General features: G+C 47.8%; 1 protein-coding gene across 1 annotated transcript in view; it reads left to right on the top strand.

Annotated features, from left to right (window-relative positions):
- jmy (junction mediating and regulatory protein, p53 cofactor) overlaps nt 1-18,719 on the top strand; it is a 209,885-nt gene that overhangs the window by 126,094 nt on the left and 65,072 nt on the right. The window contains exons 4-5 of the mRNA XM_072515988.1: nt 10,150-10,319; nt 10,977-11,142. Coding sequence (XP_072372089.1) covers nt 10,150-10,319; nt 10,977-11,142 — 336 coding nt within the window. The remainder of the gene's footprint in view (nt 1-10,149; nt 10,320-10,976; nt 11,143-18,719) is intronic.

Genomic DNA, 18,719 nt, shown 5'->3' with positions numbered 1-18,719 from the left:
AGGGAGGAGGAGGTGGTGTGGTCCGTCCCGGCTCCCTCTGTAGGGGAGGTCCCGGTACACAGCGACACATCGGACTCCCCCCCCCCCCCCCCCCCCCCCTTCTGTCCCAGGTGCATCGGGTGGGCAACGGGCAGGACAGGCTGGCAGCTCGCCATCCCAGTCGCCCGGGCCGCAGCCTGGCCCATCTAGGCCAGGACGCCCCAGGAAACGGCCGCCAAAGGGATCCAGTGTCAGAGGGCAGGAATCACAGGAGTCCACCTCCAGTTCTGCTGTACCGTCTGGGGAACCACGTAGACGTAGTCAAAGGGCCCGTAAGGCCAAACAATTAGACACTGAGTAAGTTGGCACGGGTGCAGGACACAGATGAGTTTTAGGGGCTAGGGCACGTGCATGAACTCCTTTGGTTATTAAAGTCAATGTTACACCTACCGAAGCTGCCTTTGTGCTCTGTCCAAAGTGTGCGGGGGTGTCATGTACGTTGAGCGCAAGTGTGTGTGTGAGGGGTGGTCTTACCTCAGCCCCAGGTGAGTCTGCCCCCTTCCCCCTGGGCCGCCATCAACATCCCCCGGGCAGAGGACGGGACCGTGCGCTGCAGTGTCACAGCCGCATGCAGGGATGGTCCGGGTGGATGGTGGTACTGTGGCCATGGGTCAGACATAGTCCAACGATGTAGAGCCAGGAGCTCACCGCAGGGCGGGTTGTCGTCATCCTCCATGGCCTGCGATAGACACGCGTCCACCCGCAACTGTGAGCCCGGCCCGTTGTGCCGCAGGTGGATCGGCAATGGGGGGGGGGGGGGGGGTGTGCATGCGGGTGGGGTGGGTGGGGTTGGGGAGGGGGGTGAGGGTACTGGGTGGGTGGATGGGTGGGGGGTGTGGGTGGTCGGCTGTTGCCATGGTGTGCGGTCTGTGGCCATACTACCCGATTCCCACGCCCATCTAGTCAGTGAAGCGGGCGTCTATCAGTCTGTCCCGTGCCCGCTGGGCCAGCCGGTAACGGTGGACAGCCACCCGCCTGTGTCTACCCCGTCTGCCCTGACCATTGCCCCCATCCCCCTCATCTGGGGAGGACTGGGCCTCTTCCTGCTGCTCCTCCACTCCGCCCTCCTCTGCCTGCGGCACATCGCCCCTCTGCTGGGCTATGTTGTGCAGGACGCAGCACACCACAATGATGCGGCCGACCCTATCTGACCGATACTGGAGGGCGCCCCCAGAGAGGTCCAGACACCTGAAACGCATCTTCAGCACGCCAAAGCACCTCTCGATCACTCCCCTTGTCGCTACATGGGCATCATTGTAGCGGTTCTCCGCCTCATTGCGTGGCCTCCGTATAGGCGTCATCAGCCACAATCGCAATGGGTAGCCCCTGTCGCCCAGCAACAAGCCCCTCAGCCAGGGATGGCGTCCCTCGTACATGCCGGGGATGGATGACCGCGACAACACGAATGAGTCGTGTACACTGCCTGGGTGACGGGCGCAGACGTGCAGGATCATCATGCGGTGGTCGCAGACCACCTGTACGTTCATCGAATAGGTCCCCTTCCTATTAGTGAACACGGCCCTGTTATCTGCAGGTGGCCGCACGGCGACGTGCATCCCATCGATCGCGCCCTGGACCATGGGGAACCCGGCCATGGCAGAGAAGCCCACGGCCCGGGCACCTTGGCTGGCCCGGTCCACGGGGAAGCGGATGTAGCGGTGCGCCATGGCATATAGGGCATCTGTCACTGCCCGGATGCACCGGTGCACCGATTTCTGCGATATGCCGGACAGGTCCCCACTCGGTGCGTGGAATGACCCCGTTGCATAAAAGTTCAGGGCCACCGTAACCTTGACGGACACGGGGAGAGGGTGTCCCCCGCCAGTGCCACGCGGTGACAGGTGTGCCAGCAGGTGGCAGATGTGTGCCACGGTTTCCCGGCTCATCCGGAGTCTCCTCCTGCATTCCCGGTCCGTGAGGTCCTGGTATGACTGCCTGGGCCGGTACACACGGGGCGCCCTCGGGTGCCTCCGTTGCCGTGGGGCCGCGACGTCCTCCTCCCCCTCCTCGTCCTGTCGGTCAGGTGTCCCTCCAGCCTGGGCGGCTGCCGCCTGCCCCTCTGCGGCAGCCTGCGCCGCCTCTCTGGCACGCTCCTCCTCCTCATCCAGGGCAACATAGACATGAGCGGCTGCCACCACGGCGGCCAACATCGCTGGATGATCTGAAAACATGACGGCCTGGTGGGGGGGAGGGGAACGACGACATGTCATCATTGCCCATATCCCCTCCTCCCCCCAGCCAGGTGGCATGGACCGCATGGGTCCAACTGTTGGAGGTTGGCACCTGGCCAGGTGGACCAACTCACTTGCCCTCCCATCCCCCTCCTCGGCACGGACCCCCCCCAACCTCCACCCCGGCACGGACCCCCCCCCCAACCTCCATCCCAGCACGGCACGGACCCCCCCCCCAACCTCCACCCCAGCACAGACCGCCCCCCCAACCTTCACCCCAGCCCCCCCCTCCCCCCCCCAACCTCCACCCCAGCACGGACCCCCCCCCCCCAACCTCCACCCCAGCACGGACCCTCCCCAACCTCCACCCCGGCATGACCCCCCCCCAACCTTCACCCCGGCACGGCACGGACCCCCCCCCCCCCCCCCCTCCCCAACCTCCACCCCGGCACGGCACGGACCCCCCAACCTCCACCCTGGCACGGACCCGGACCCCCCCCCAACCTCCACCCCAGCACGGACCCCCCCACAACCCCCAACCTCCACCCCGGCACGGCACGGACCCCCCCAACCTCCACCCCAGCACGGACCCCCAACCTCCACCCCGGCACGGCACGGACCCCCCCCAACCTCCACCCCAGCACGGACCCCCCCCCCCCCCCCCCCCCCAAACCTCCACCCCAGCACGGACCCCCCCCAACCTCCACCCCGGCACGGACCCCCTCCCGGCACTCCCCTACTCTAACCCCCCACACACAACCCGAGACACACCTCTCCTCACGCAATCAGACTGCGGCCACGCCATTGCCTGCCCAGAGCAAACCCCCCAGGCCGTCACTCACCTCCACGCTGGTCGGCGTGAGCCTGGAGCACCGGGTCACGCCGATGAAAAGGAGGTTTGATTCACGTCGACGTGAACGGTCATCACGTCGACGGGACTTCGGCCCATCCGGAAGGGAGAATATCGGCAGGCCGAAAATCGGCTGCCTTGTGCAGACCCGTGACATTCTCCGCGGCAGCGGCGCCATTAACGCCCCGCCGACTTTTCTCCCTTCGGAGACTTCGGCAACTGGCGGGGTCGGAGAATGACGCCCCATGTCTCCTAAATGGCCACAACATCGAAGTCCCATGTACCAACCCACGCCGCAAGTTCACCCACCTTATTCCGGATGCTCCTGGCATTGAAGAAGACACACTTTAAACCACCTTCCTGCCTGCCGGTACACTCCTGCAACTTTGAAACCTTACTCATGACCTCACTACTCTCAACCTCCTGTATACTGGAGCTCCAATTCAGGTTCCCAAGCCCCTGCTGAACTAGTTTAAACCCTCCCAAAGAGCATAAGCAAATTTCCCGCCCAGGATATTGGTACCCCTCTGGTCCAGGTGTAGACCATCCCGTTTGTCGAGGTCCCACCGACCCCAGAATGAGCCCCAATTATCCAGAAATCTGAAAGGAAGGATGTTAGTGCATTGGACGCAGTTCCGTAGATTAATAGCAGTACCAGACTAATATCTGGAATGAGGCAAGGTTGGAAAGGCTTGTATTCGCTGGAGTTTAGAAGAGTAAGAAGTAACTTGGTTGAAACACGTAAGATCTTGAGGTAGACAAGGTGGATCTGAAGAGGATGTTTCCTCTTGTGGGGAAATCTCGAACTAGGGGTCACTGTTTAAAAATATGCAGTCGTTCATTTAAGAGATGAGAATTTTATCTTTCAGAGGGTTGTGAGTCTTTGAAACTCTCTTCCTGAATAGGCAGTTGAAGAAGAGGCTTTGAATATTTTTAAGGCAGCTGTAGATGGATTCAAGATGAGCAAGGCGGTGAAAGGTTATAGGAGGTAAGTGGGAATGTGGAGTTGAGGTTGTAGTCAGATTAACCATGATCTTATTAAAGGGTGGAGCAGGCAGCAGGGGCCAAGTGGCCTACTCCTGTTCCAAATTTATATGTTATAGAGTTTTGCAGCACATTGGGATTTTCACAATAACTTCATTGCAGTGTTCATAGATTATCATAGAATTTACAGTGCAGAAAGAGGCCATTTGGCCCATCGAGCCTGCACGGGCTCTTGGAAAGAGCATCCTACCCAAGGTCAACACCTCCACCCTATCCCCATAACCCAGTAACCCCACCCAACACTAAGGGCAATTTTGGACACTAAGGGCAATTTATCATGTCCAATCCACCTAAGTAAGCCTACTTGTGACACTAATAAAGATTATTATTATTACATTGTGTCTGTTGCAACCGTCCAGCACTCATTATTCTAATCCTATTTTACAGCACTTGGTCTGTAGCCTTGTCTGCTACAGCAAATGCTCATATAAATGCTGCTTAAGTATTGAGTGTTCCTGCCTCTTTCACCCTTTCAGGCGGTGAGTTCCAGGTTCTCACCACCTTCTGGGCGAAAACGTTTTCCCTCAAATCCCCTCTAAATATCCTGCCCTTACCGTACATCTATTCTCCCTAGTTATTGACCCCTCGACTAAGAGGAAAAGTTTCTTCCTAGCTACCTTATGTTCCTTGTAATTTGTACACCTCGATCAGGGCCCCTACAGTCTTCTGTGCTCTAAGGAAAACAACCCCAGCATAGCCAGCCTCCCTTCCGAGCTGAAATACTCCACTATTTCATAGTTTGAAAGTATGCCTCCTAATTTTGGATCCCCCAATAGGAGAAACATCTTCTCAGCCTCTACCCTGCCAAGCCTCTTCAGAATTTAAATGTTTCAATTAGATCATCTCATTCTTCCAAACCCCAATATGTATAAGCCTAATCCATCTAACATTTCCTCACAAGACAACTCCTTTCTAATAATCTAATAAAACCTGTTCTGAACTGCCTCCAGTGCAAGTACTGTGTTCTCGGATAAGGAGCCCAAAACCGAACTCCCCAATATGCATTTCGAGCAAGACTTCCCTACTTTTATACTCCATCCCTGTTGCATTAAAGGCTAATGTTCCATTTGCCTTCCTAATTACTTGCTGGACCTGCATGTTAACATTTTGTACTTTCATGTACAAGGACACCATGATCCCGTTATAGAGCAGCTTCTGTTGTCTCTCTCTCTATTTAAATATTTTGTTTTTCTATTTTTCCCACCAAAGTGGATAACCTCTCATTACTCTATATTCGTATACTGCATCTGCCAAATTTTTGCCCATTCATTCAACCTACCTATGGCCCATCACAGGAACTTTGTCCTCTCTCAACTTGCATTCCTCATCACAGCTTGTTTTCTTTTGTATCTTTGTATCTTCAATAAGTTTGGCAGCAAGACACTCAAATGTCTTTATCTATGTCATTACAAAAAATTGTAAATAGTTGATGACCCATCCCTCTTCCCTGTGGCAATCCACTATCTACACTTTGCCAAATCTTTGTTATCCTGACTCTCTGTTTCCTGTTAGTTAGCCAATTCATGCTAATATATCACTCCAGTATCACGATCTCTTACCTTGTGCAGTAACCATGTATGTGGCACCTTGTTTGAATACATTTTGGAAATCAAAAGACACTACTACTGCTGTACCCCTTTATCTGCCTGTTACATCCTCAAAGATTTTTTACACCTTCAAATACAATTTTTAAAATGTATTCTTTCATAGGATGTGGGAAAGATCAGCATGGGCAGCACGGTAGCACAGTGGTTAGCACAGTTGCTTCACAGCTCCAAGGTCCCAGGTTCGATTCCTGGCTTGGGTCACTCTGTGGGGAGTCTGCATGTTCTCCCCGTGTCTGCGTGGGTCTGCTCCGGGTGCTCTCTTCCTCCCACGGTCCAAAGATGTGCAGGTTAGGTGGATTGGCTATGATAAATTGCCCTTAGTGCCCAAAAAGGGTTAGGTGGGGTTACGGGGATAGGGTGGAGGCGTGGGCTTAAGTAGGGTGCTCTTTCCAAGGGCTGTGCAGACCCGATGGGCCGAATGGCCTCCTTCTGCACTGTAAATTCTATGATTGCTGTCATCCCTAATTGTCCTTGAACCACGTGGTTTGCTTGGCCATTTCAGAGGGCAGTTGAGTCCACCACATTGCCGTGGACCTCGAGTCAGATGTAGGCCCAACCATGTAAGAATGGCAGATTTCCTTCCCTAAAGGATATTGTGTATTTGATGGGTTTTTATGACAATCAATGATTGTTTTATGTTCACCGTCACTGAAACTAGTTTTATTTCCAACTGATGGAAAGGTAGGATTTGAACTTGTGTCCCCAGAGCATTTGGCTGGGCCTATGGATTACTTGTCCAATAACATTAGATATTACCACTATGCCACCAATCTCTCTCTCTTTCCCCCCCAACCCGCACCCCAGCCCTGCCCAAGGAAACCATGTTGGCTTTGTTTAATTGTATTATGATTTTCTAAATGTCCTGCTGCTATCTCCTTAATAATGTATTCTCCCAATTCATTTTGCCAATGGCAGATGTTCGACCTCCTACCACTAGGTGGTGACATACATTAGTCATGTGACATCTGGCTATCAGCAGTAGGTTGCAAGGCATACACCAGGACAGTAACATAAGGGTAGTTTCAGGAGAGTCTAGGTGACTCGAAGTCAGTAACTTGGTCTGTATAGCATTCTGATACTTTACCAAGTGTACATCAATAAATCATTCTAGTTAAGTCACCAGCAGTTCTGTAGATTCATTGCAAATACAAGATCACGGATCCCAACATAGCCAATGCATCCACTATCCTTGTGTAAGATTAACCCTTCTAATTAAAAAACAAATCTAAAGTCTGAATTTTAAATTTATAATACTAGGGTCCTCAGCTTTTCTTTGACCAACAGGGAATGAATAACTAGTATTTCTGAATCAAATTGAATTTATTCAGCAAGATTTTTCATACACATAACAAGAAGCAGTGAAGACAACATTGACGTCTCTCACCTCTCAAAATCCCAGGAACTCTTGGTGCTGTCAGCACAGACAATGTCTTTCTCCTTTGTCTTTGAAGTATGGTATCTCTGTGCCAACAAGGATTACAATTTCTTCGCTCTTATCCCTCAGTCTCTCAGTATTCAGCACTTCCTTTTTGGAGATGGTCCAAATTCACCCTTGCTGTTGGCAATAGGCTGCAGATCATCTTGTGTCACTCTACCTTTGCAACCCCTGTTTTATGGTTTGTAAACTGAGACACAACTCTGTTTCTTCTTCAGACTCTAGAAGTTTATATTCCATCCCAAACAATTTCACATTTCCTCCCAGATACAGAGAAGCCATAAAGAAAGTCCCATTCTCTTGTAAACATATTTTAACCCAAGCCCCAGACTAAAACTATTAAAATCAACAGTATCATAATATCAAAGAATAGACATGTCCCCTCCAACATAGATCAATTAAAACAATGCATGGTTTGTGTAAAGTGTGTCATCTAAGTTCAGGGTGCTTTAAGCAGTGATTTTGAAAAAATAATTGTATTATGGCCATTAGGACAGCATTCAGCTGCTTCAGCTCTAGGTGCAGGCATAAAGTCTTAAAACAATTTTGTTTCTTCATAAAAAAACTACTTTCCTGTTCCACAACTATCTTTACTATTAACTGTCTTAACATAAAATCAAACTGATGTTTTTTTTAAAAGTAGTTAACGGATAAATTCCAAATAGGTTATAGATTCAAAAAATTAATTGTCAAATTCTTAACACCTGCAACCACTTATTTCAAGACCTTAATGCAGGCCATCAGCTCCAAATGATTTGTAAGCCTTTAGTCCCATAAATGCACCTAGTACTTTTTCTCTAATGATTGATTGTATTAAGTAACCTCCTTCCCTTTTGCCCTTTGATTTTCTACTATTCTTGGGTTGCTCTTGTGTCTTACCTTGAAGGCAGATGGGGAATACTGTTCAAAGCATTTGCCATTTCCTGGTTTCTCATTATTAATTCCCCAATCTCACCCTCTAAGGAACCAGGATTTACTTTAGTTACTATTTTTCTAATGCACTTTTTCTGACTGTCTCTTTATATCAGATTTCTTGCTAGTTTACATTCGTATTCAAATTTATAACTCGTTATTGATTTTTAGTCATCCTTTCCAAAATGTTTCCAGTCTTCTGGCCTACCACTAATATTTGCAGAATTGCACACGCAGCCTTCTTTATGCCACCACAAGACTGTGAAGTATATGTCAGCCAAAAGAGCTTCCACTTACTAATGTGGAAAACATTGTGCACCGTAACTATTCTGCAGTTCCTCATTTCTGGATGGACCAACCTGTACCCAGATGATGTAACCCAAAGTGCAAGATGGCCCCCTAGCATAGCTACAGAGGTACAACAGAACAGTAAGAAATTCCTTCAGTGTTTCAACATTAAGACAGCAGTCAAACAGAAAGTGATAACCATAAAGGATGTTGCAGACTAGAAACAGTATCAGTATTTGCTCAGAGATTAGTATTGGGATACTTAAAACATTTAATTAATTGTAATTTGAATTCAGCAAGTCAGTGTAAACAAATTTTCAAACTGGAGGGCCAATGGAATCTGAAGGGACAGGTCGAGAGGAGTGACAAAATAGCCAAAATAATAATGGCAGATGAAATTTAAGATAGGCAAGGAATAAATAAATGAGTGGTGTAGATAGTCATTAATTGGTACAAATGTACTTTAGGTTGGAGTTGAAAATAGACTCAACATGCAACAGCCTGATCACTACATTGCAGCAATCAACAAAGCAAGTAGAACGCTATGCTTCAGCAAAATTAATTGTGTTTGAGAAACTTCTGTTCAACCCACATCTTGAATAAGTACTATGATTAGCTCTGATTGCCGAGTTACAAAGGTGACACTCGGGTCCCAGAGGCAGTTCGGGAAAAGCTTCCTGCATGTCAAAAGATCACGGTATGAGGAAGCAAACAATGGATATACTTGATCTTTTAAGCCTTTAAAAGAAACAACTGTGAAGTGAAGTTATGGAGGTATACAAATTAACAGTGTAGAAAAGGTATTTAACTTCAAAGTAAACTGTGTCAGTAGGACAAGTACTGCAATTTAAAACTAGTAAAGGCAGACAGTACTTTTGCAAAAGAAGAACAATGAACATATAGAATGGACTGCCAGTTAGCGAGGATGGTTGAGGAGAAAAGTTTGCAATCATGGTTGGACACCATGATGGAGGAATATAGAAAGCCTTTTTGGGATGTATGAGCTTGGATGGATCAAAAATGTCATCCTAATCTAATTTGTGATCGGAAAATAGGAAAAGCTGTTGGTCATTAAGCCCCTTGAGCCTATACTTCCAACTAGTTAGATTAAAAAGAGAAGATATTTTATTCCAAACGTAAACAATAACATCAACACCACATTCCAACAAACAGTTTGTACATTTTTCCTTTTTAATCCCCTCCCTCCCCATCACCTCCCCCCACGGCAAACAGCTCCTCAAATATCATCATGAATGGCCTCCACCGTACCTCAAAGGCCTGTTCCAATTAGATGATAGCTGTTGTGTATCTTAATTTCTTCTACCTGTTAAATAGTATTACAGTATTGAAGTGCATGAAAGCAAATTAATATTCTGGCCCTTGTGGCCAGCTGATCGAGGAGATTTTCTTTATTACTTTAAATCCATGATTCAACATATAGCTGTACTTTTGTTTGATAGTGACCTTTCTGGAAGGAAAATTGGAATATATACATTTAATAAAACAGTTTGTCAAAACTGGTTAAGTGGTTAATATTTCACAGTTCAAAGTCTTAAGACAATATTGAGCTGTTCTTTGTAAACCAGCCATAGTTGGTAACAGTGAGAGGCTTACAAAATCTAGAAGGACTGCAGGAGGTATACCAGAATCACCAAAGAAACTAACGTTGCATAAAGAGCATTCTGGCAAACACAAAAATAGCTTGGAGCTGATATTTTAGGCAGCACTCTACAGAGATGTGCAAGTAATGGTAATCTAACTACCACTGTCTTATTTTGAAATATCCTATTTATTTTTCTTTAGCTGTGTATGATCGGATGCGTGCCGACCAGAAGAAATGTGGGAAGGCAGCTTGGGCCATGGCAGTAGAGAGGATGGAAAAACTTCGGTACGCAGTTGCTAAGGAAACACTACAGCTGATGCGAGCGAAAGAGATCTGCCTGGAGCAGAGAAAACGGGCACTTAAAGATGAAGTAAGATTGTGGCATTGCAACATTGATCTACAAAAGAGTAAATGAAAATTGTGGATAAAATCTTAGGAGGGTAAATTGGATTTTCCTGGGATCTAGAGGCCCACCATGGCAATCAGTTGGAGATCTGGCTGTCCTCCAATTTAGGCTGTCCTGGGACCTAACTCAGTGTGTTTTAGGTCACCTGGGCCAGTCGGGAAGGCCTTGGTGAGGGGGACATGGTGTTTCTGTGATGGCAGTCGTTGTCACAGCGTGACCAATCAGGTTTATCTGGCAACCTCTTCATGAAGAACCCCCCTGCTGTTAGAATGCCAGTGGGAAAAGAGATGATCTTAATTGCCCGCGTAAGGCCCTCTGGGCAGAAAAGTCATCCTGCACCTTCTGCACTGCTGAGAGAACTTAACAGCGTCAGGAAGGCGACGGGTACTCCACACTAGATGTCTTTCCCAATTTACCCGGTTCCCAACCTGCTACTGACAGCCTCATTAAAAACCCAAAATGTGTATCAGAAAATTTATGGTGTAGTCCAGTGTTTACTTGCTGAGTTGTGCTAGTATGGTTGAGCACAACATAGACCAATATTATTTGCAACCCCCCACTGAAGCTTTGCATATAATGAACTACTGTTCTTACCTGTTCGCTTATTCTCTTTTAAATCAGATGCAGAGCCTTCAGAGTGGCACAGATGCGATAGCACGGCTGGACCGGATGGAGGCCGACTATTATGACATGCAGCTTCAGTTGTATGAGGTGCAGTTTGAGATCCTGAAATGCGAGGAGCTACTTTTAACAGCACAACTTGAAAGCATTAAGAGACTCATTGCAGGTCTGGTGGAAAGTTACTTTATCCTAGTTTTGTACAATATCAGAAAGTGATTCAAATAGGGTGGGAGTCATCTTGATGTATATCCTTTGGTTCTCTTCATGCTGGCATTGCTTTTTCCAATAATGACATTAACTTTGAGTTAGCATGATGGAACACAAATTTTGTAAAGTGTAAGGACATCATTTGTTTTATCTAAGCTCCACATTACTAAATTCCTCACCAAACTTGCTTTGCTATGGAGAAAATAATTTTGCTTAGTGGAGAGCAAATAGGAAGGGCAGCTAAATATCACAGCCTTATTGCCCATCTCCTGAAGACCAGCATTAGCAAAAGCTTGGGAGAAATCTGCTTGCCTACCAATGCCCATCCGCTAGAAATACCAGACTTGGCAAGATATGGATGGGAAGATACAAAGGGACATTGCAACGTTTTTATACCTTGAAAATCAGCAAGCGTTTGTGGGAGTGAATATAACAATGAGGTTGAAACATGTAAAATGTTGCATTAGTGAATACAATTGATGACATAACAAATAATCTCAATTAAATAGTGAGGTTGGTCAATATACTTAGGCTAAACAACCTGAGAAAATCATTACACTTGTATCTTCTATTTATATTTTTATACTTTAAAATAAATTACACAACTGTACAAGTATTGTATTTTATGTATACCAGAGGTGCCATTTTAAGACCAATCTATTTCTAAATTAGATTATACGTGAAGAGAAGATAAAGTGAATCGGAAAATTGAGTAAAAATAAGGGCCCTGGAAATGGTTTTCAAATAGTCATTTGGTACTACAGAACTAGAGTGTTGCTGAAAAAGGAGATATTTTTTATTGAAGCTTTCCGTCTTGCACTCATCAGGACAATCCGCAAGATTACCAACTGTAAAAGATGGGTAGACAAGTGGTGTTACCCTGGAGAGTGCACCAGTAGGTGGTCACTGACAGTTAACTGCTAAGCTTGGTTTGAAATTTAAACCAGGCAGCTGGACTCTGATTGGTGCAGGCATTTTCCTGAGGACTGAACCAGTGAATGGCTGCCACCTATTTGACTAATAGACGAAGCTAGCTATTTAATGCTGTAATTGTGCGGTAGCAACGTGACTGGTATTCATCATGAACAGAATGCTGCCATTAAAGCACGTTCTGCCTATCACACAAATGAGTGATATGGTATATAAATTTAAGTGTTGGTGTTGCTAGGTATATAGACAGTACATCCCAAAAACTGACAGACCATATCAAACAGCATACCCCTTTGGTTGTTTGCAACAGGCAAAGTACTGACCATACCCACCAGCCCGTGCTTGCAAAACTCGAAACACTGTTTACAATATTAAATGTGATTCCACGATTGTTCAGTGTCCTGAGAATTAAGCTGACAGCCAGTTTTAAGAACATTCAGTGCGGAAGGAGGCCATTCGGCCCATCGAGTCAGCACCGACCCACTTAAGCCCTCAATTCCACCCTATCCCCGTAACCCAATAACCCCTCCTAACCTTTTTTGGACACTAAGGGCAATTTAGCATGGCCAATCCACCTAACCTGCACGTCATTGGACTGTGGGAGGAAACCGAAGCTCCCGGAGGAAACCTACACAGGCACGGGGAGAACATGCAGACTCTGCAGAGACAGTGACCTAGCGGGGAATCGAACCTGGGACCTGGCGCTGTGAAGCCACAGTGCTAGCCACTTGTGCTACCGTGCTGCCGGAAGTGTCAGTCGGGTTTGTAATCTGGCACAGTTGCATGTACTGGAAGCTACATATATTAATACATAGTTCTTTGAAACAGAAAGAACATGTACATACATTGTGCCTGTTTCAACTAAACAACAGAAGCAACAGTCATCAACTGGTGCATTCTCCATAGTAACACTCTACCAATCAGAGTCCACTTGCTAACCATTACATTGGTAATCATGCAAATTGTCCTGATTAGTCCAAGACAAAAAAGCTTCAATAGAATATGTCACTTTTTTCAGCAGTACTCAAGGAAATGGTTTTATAATTTTGGTATGAGAATCTGGTTTCAAGACAACTTAAAATGTTATGAAGAATAGCCCCACTAGTGTTTTCATAATGCAACTTTGGCAGTTGTACCTTAAGGGCCTTGAACTCACCAAGTTCCCTGCCTTTGAATATATGCTTCTAGCAAATGTAAATGAGCCACATTATGAACTTGACTGATAAGCTTAAATTGGTAGTTAGGGTAAAAAAGTGATTTTACGGTATGTGGGCACCAATGGCTAGACCAGCATTTATTGCTTTTCCCTAGTTGCCTTTCAGAAGGTGGTGGTGGTGAGCTGCCTTCTTGAACCGCTGCAGTCCTTGAGGTGTAGGTACACCCACTGTGCTGATAGGAAGGGGGTTCCAGCGTTTTGACCCAGCGACAGTGAAGGAACGGCGATATATTTCCAAGTCGGGGTGGTGAGTGAGTTGGAGGGGAGCCTCCAGGTGGTGGGGTTTCCAGGTATCTGCTGCTCTTGTCCTTCTAGATAGTAGTGGTTGTGTATTTGGAAGGTGCTGACGAAGGAACCTGGCGAGTCCCTGCAGTGCATCTTGTAGATCATAAAATTTACAGTACAGAAGGAGGCCATTCGGCCCATCAGGTCTGCACCGGCCCTTGGAAAGAGCACCCTACTTAACCGCAACTTAAGCCCACACCTCCACCCCACCTCAGCTTTTTTGGACATGAAGGGCAATTTTGTATGGCCAATCCACCTAACCTGCACATCTTTAGACTGTGAGAGGAAACCCACGCAGACACGGGGAGAACGTGCAGACTCTGCACAACGAGTGACCCAAGCTGGGAATCGAACCTGTGACCTGGAGCTGTGAAGCAACAAGTGCTAACTACTTTCCTACCGTGCCGTTCATCGTAGATGGTACACATGGCTGCCACTGTTGGTCGGCGGTGGAGGGATTGAATGTTTGTGAAAGGGGTATCAATCAGGCGGGCTGCTTTGTCCTGGATGGTGTCGAGCGTCTTGAGTGTTGTTGGAGTTGTACTCATCCGGACAAGTGGAGAGTATTCCATTACACTCCTGACTTTGTGCCTTGTAGACAGGCTTTGGGGTGGGTCAGAAGGTGAGTTACTCACTATAGAATTCCTGGTCTTTGACTTACTCTGCTAGCCACAATATTATTATGGCTAGTCCAGTTCAGTTTCTGATCAATGGTAACCCGCAGGATGTTGATTGAGGAGGATTCGGCAAAGATAATGCCATTGAATGTCATAGGCGATGGTTAGATCCTCTCTTGATAGAGATGGCCATTGCCTGGTACTTGCGTGGCACGAAAGTAACTTGCTGCTTGTCAACCCAAGCTTAGATATTGTCCTGGTCTTTCTGCATTTGAACATGGACTGCTTCATTATCTGAGAAGTTGCGAATCGTGCTGAACATTGCGCAGTCATCTGCGAACATCCCCACTTCTGACTTTCTAATGGAAGGGAGGTCATTGATGAAGTAGCTGAAGATGGTTGGGCCTCGGACACTACCCTGAGGAACTCCTGCAGTGATGTCCTGGAGCCAAGATGATTGACCTCCAACCACCACAACCATCTTCCTTTGTGCCAGTTATGACTCCAACCAGCGGAGAGTTTTCCCCCCCACCTGGGGGACCTGGGCAATTTTCCACATTACCGGGTAGGTGCCAGTGTTGTAGCTGTACTGGAACAGCTTGCCTAGTTAGAGGTGCGGCAAGTTCTGGAGTACAAGTCTTCACTACAATTGGCAGAATAGTGTCAGGGCCCATAGCCTTTGCAGTATACAGTGCCTTCAGCCATTTCTTGATATCACATGGAATGAATTGTATTGGCTGAAGACTGGCATCTGTGATGCTGGGGATGTCCAGAGGAGCCCCAGATGGATCACCCACTCGGCAGTTCTGGCTAAAGATTATTGCAAATGCTTCAACCTTGTCTTCTGCACATATGTTCTGGGCTCCTCCATCATTGAAGATGGGGATATTTTTGGAGCCTCCTCCTCCAGTGAGTTGTTTAATTATCCACCACCATTCACGGCTGGATGTGACTGGACTGCAGAGCTTAAATCTGATGCGTTTATTTTGGAATGGCTTAGCTCTGTCTATTACTCGTTGCTTATGCTGTTTGGCACACAAGTAGTCCTGTGCTGTAGCTTCACCAGGTTGAAGCCGCAATATTAGGTATGCCTGATGTTGTTCCTGGCATGCTCTCCTACACTCGTCATTGAACCAGGATTGTTATCCTGGCTTGGTGGTAATGGTAGAATGGGGGAAATGCTGGGCCATGAGGTTGCAAAACGTGGTTGAATACAATTCTGCTGTGGCTGATGGTGCACAGTGCGTTATGGATGCCCAGTCTTGAGTTGCTAGATCTGTTCGAAGTCTATCCCATTTAGCACAATGGTAGTGCCACACAACACGATGCAGGATATCCTTAGCATTGTTCAGCAAATGCTGTATAATCGTGGAATTGTATCTAATGTTAGATATTACTTTTTGCATTTGGAAAGCAGGAGCTGGTTTAGTATGGTGAATATTAGCTTTGATCATTTCAATTACATTTCTACTTCTCCATTACTGGACTCCTCCTAAAACCTATTGCCCTATCGATGCCAGAGAAGTAATGTGGCAACACAACAGCATTGGAGGGACTGAGAGCATTCTTGAAAACACTATGTGTCATCAGCATGCCTGATGAAACCGTGTCTTTGGATAGCATTTCATCAGGGTGGCAGGTAGGATTAGGGTTTACTCCCTATCTAGGATAGATCCTTGGTGCTCTCCAGAGGTAATGGTGTGTAGGACAGCAAGAAAATCCATTGCTAGAGTGTCCTGCCTATGATTGGATAGGTAAGAATGGAACTAAACAAGTACAGTCCAGTACTATATGTGAACTTAATATGTGATCAGTACAGTCCAGCTGAGCATTGAAGGCGGATGATTGGTCAACCATATCAAATGCTGCAAAGAGAGCAAGAAAGGGAATGGTGCACTATGGTCAAGTCACGTACCAATATTATTTGTGAACTTGATATAGTATTGTGGCAGGGGTGAAAACCTGATTGGGGCGATTCAAACATGAGTTGCAGGAATGTTGGATGTTGATTTGGGAGGCGATGAGCTGTTTAAGGACTTTGGAGAGTAAAGGGAAGTTGGCAAAACACTGGTAGTATGTAGGGAAAGAGGGATTGAGGTTAGCTTCTTGGAGAAGTTGGTTTAAAAAGGTAGGAGGATAGCTTCTGACTTCTGGTGACGGCGGGCGGGAGGCAGCCGCACATTGGAGTGCTCCTGTTCGGGAACGGCAATTTTGGGGTTTAACGCCCGGTCCCAGGGGCAACGGAGGCGGCAAAAGCAGGGAGAAGGCACAGTGAAGGGAAATGTCGAGGATAAGCAAAAAAACGGTCGTGAAAAAAGCAGCTGAAAGTCCGTCAGGGAGTGGAAAGGTCACCGCGGGGATGGCAAGGAAAATGGAGGCTGGGCACCAGAGGAGGCCGCATTTCTCACGGCTGAAGAAATTACTACGGTGATGGCTGTGGAGTTCGAAAGGCAGTTCACAAAACACATTGAGCAATGAGGATGGAGATGGGGGCCGTATTGAAAGTGCTGGTGGAGGAGGCGATTACCCCGGTGAGGACGGCGGTATTGAGCGCAGTGGCGGAGGTGCGGGAGCAAGGCGAGGCACTGAAGGAAGTGGAAGAGACATTATTGCAGCACAGTGATTAACTTACCTCGATGGGGAAGGAGATGTGGAAGATGATAGAGATCAACAAGGATCTGCGAGCCAAAATGGAAGACCTGGAAAACAGATACAGGTGACAGAATCTGAGGATTGTGGGTCTGCCCGAAGGAGTGGAAGGCCCGAGGCCGACTGAGTATTTTGCCATGATGTTGGCGAAGCTATTGGGGGAGGGGAATGACCCTTCCCAATATGAACTGGAACGGGCTCATTGGTCGTGGAGGCCTGTAGCAAAGGCGAGTGAGCCGCCAAGAGTATTGACTCTATGTTTCCGGAGGTACAGTGTGAAGGAGAAGGTCCTGTGCTGGGCAAAGCAGAAGCGGGTGGTGCAGTGGGCTGGAGCTGGTACACACATATACCAGGACTTTACGGTGGAGCTGGCGAGGAGGCGAGCTGCCTTCAGCCGAGTGAAGATGACACTGTACATCAGAAAGGTGCAGTGCGGCATACTATATCCAGCTAAGTTGAGGGTGACCTACAAATCCAAGGACTTTTATTTTGGGACGGCGGAAGCAGCGGAGGAGTTTGTGAAGGCAGAAGGTCTGTGGCATAATTGAGAAATGGTCATGCACCGATGTAGCCTCATGTAACTGTATTTTTTTTCACTGTGTGCTGATGTATGTGCTAAATGAGCCAACGTTGTATATTTGGACAAGGGAAGGGATGGGACTTTCACTTGCAATGATGGTTTTTTTTAAAAATGTGTTTATTCAAATTTTCCAACACTTTTTAACAAACCCCCCCCCCCATAACAAAAAGAAAGAAACGGAAACACAACAGTCAAAAATTATACAAAACTTTTACATTGTGTTTCCCCGTATACAGTAACCCCCCCATATGACATTCAAAGATACCCGTAGGGAAGCCCTTGCTGCTGCTGCTGACCTCCTCCTAACGCTCCGCGAGATAGTCTAGGAACGGTTGCCACCACCTGAAGAACCCCTGCACAGACCCTCTTAAGGCAAACTTTATCCTCTCCAGCTTAATGAACCCTGCCAGGCTTCCACACTGGGGGGGCTTCGCGTCCTTCCATAATAGCAAGATCCTCCGCCGGGCTACCAGGGATGCAAAGGCCAGGATACCGGCCTCTTTCGCCTCCTGCACTCCCGGCTCGTTCGTTACCCCAAATAGTGCCAACCCCCAACTCTGCTTGACCTGGACTTTCACCACCTTGGACATAGTCCTCGTGAAACCCCTCCAAAACCCATCCAATGCCGGGCACGACCAAAACATGTGGACGTGATTCCCGGGGCTTCCCGAGCACCTCCCACATCTATCCTCCACCCCAAAGAATCTACTCAACCTCGCCCCTGTCACATGCGCTCTGTGAATAACCTTGAATTGTATCAGGCTGAGCCTGGCGCAAGAGGAGGAAGAATTAACCCTATTCAGGGCATCAGCCCACAGACCCTCATCTATCTCCTCCCCAAGCTCCTCCTCCCACTTGCCCTTTAACTCCTCTACCGAGGCCACCTCCTCTTCTTTCAGCTCCTGGTAGATCGCCGAAACCCTGCCTTCTCCAACCCATACACCCGAAATCACCCTGTCCTGAGTCCCCTGTGCTGGGAACGCGGGAATTCCCTCATCTGCCGCCTCACAAACGCCCTCACTTGCATATACCTGAAAGCATTTCCCGGGGGTAACCCAAACTTCTCCTCCAGCGCCCCCAGGCTCGCAAACGTCCCATCTATAAACAGGCCCCCCCATTCTTCTAATCCCTGCCCGATGCCAGCTCCGAAATCCCCGGGACGAACCGATGGTTCTCCCAAATCGGGGACCAAACCGAGGGTCCCACCTCGCCCTTGTGTCGTCTTCACTGCCCCCATATCTTCAACGTCGCCGCCACCA

This window comes from Scyliorhinus torazame, chromosome 9 (assembly GCF_047496885.1).
Source record: "Scyliorhinus torazame isolate Kashiwa2021f chromosome 9, sScyTor2.1, whole genome shotgun sequence".
NCBI classification, from domain to species: Eukaryota; Metazoa; Chordata; class Chondrichthyes; order Carcharhiniformes; family Scyliorhinidae; genus Scyliorhinus; species Scyliorhinus torazame.
This window is presented reverse-complemented; position numbering and strand designations above follow the sequence as displayed.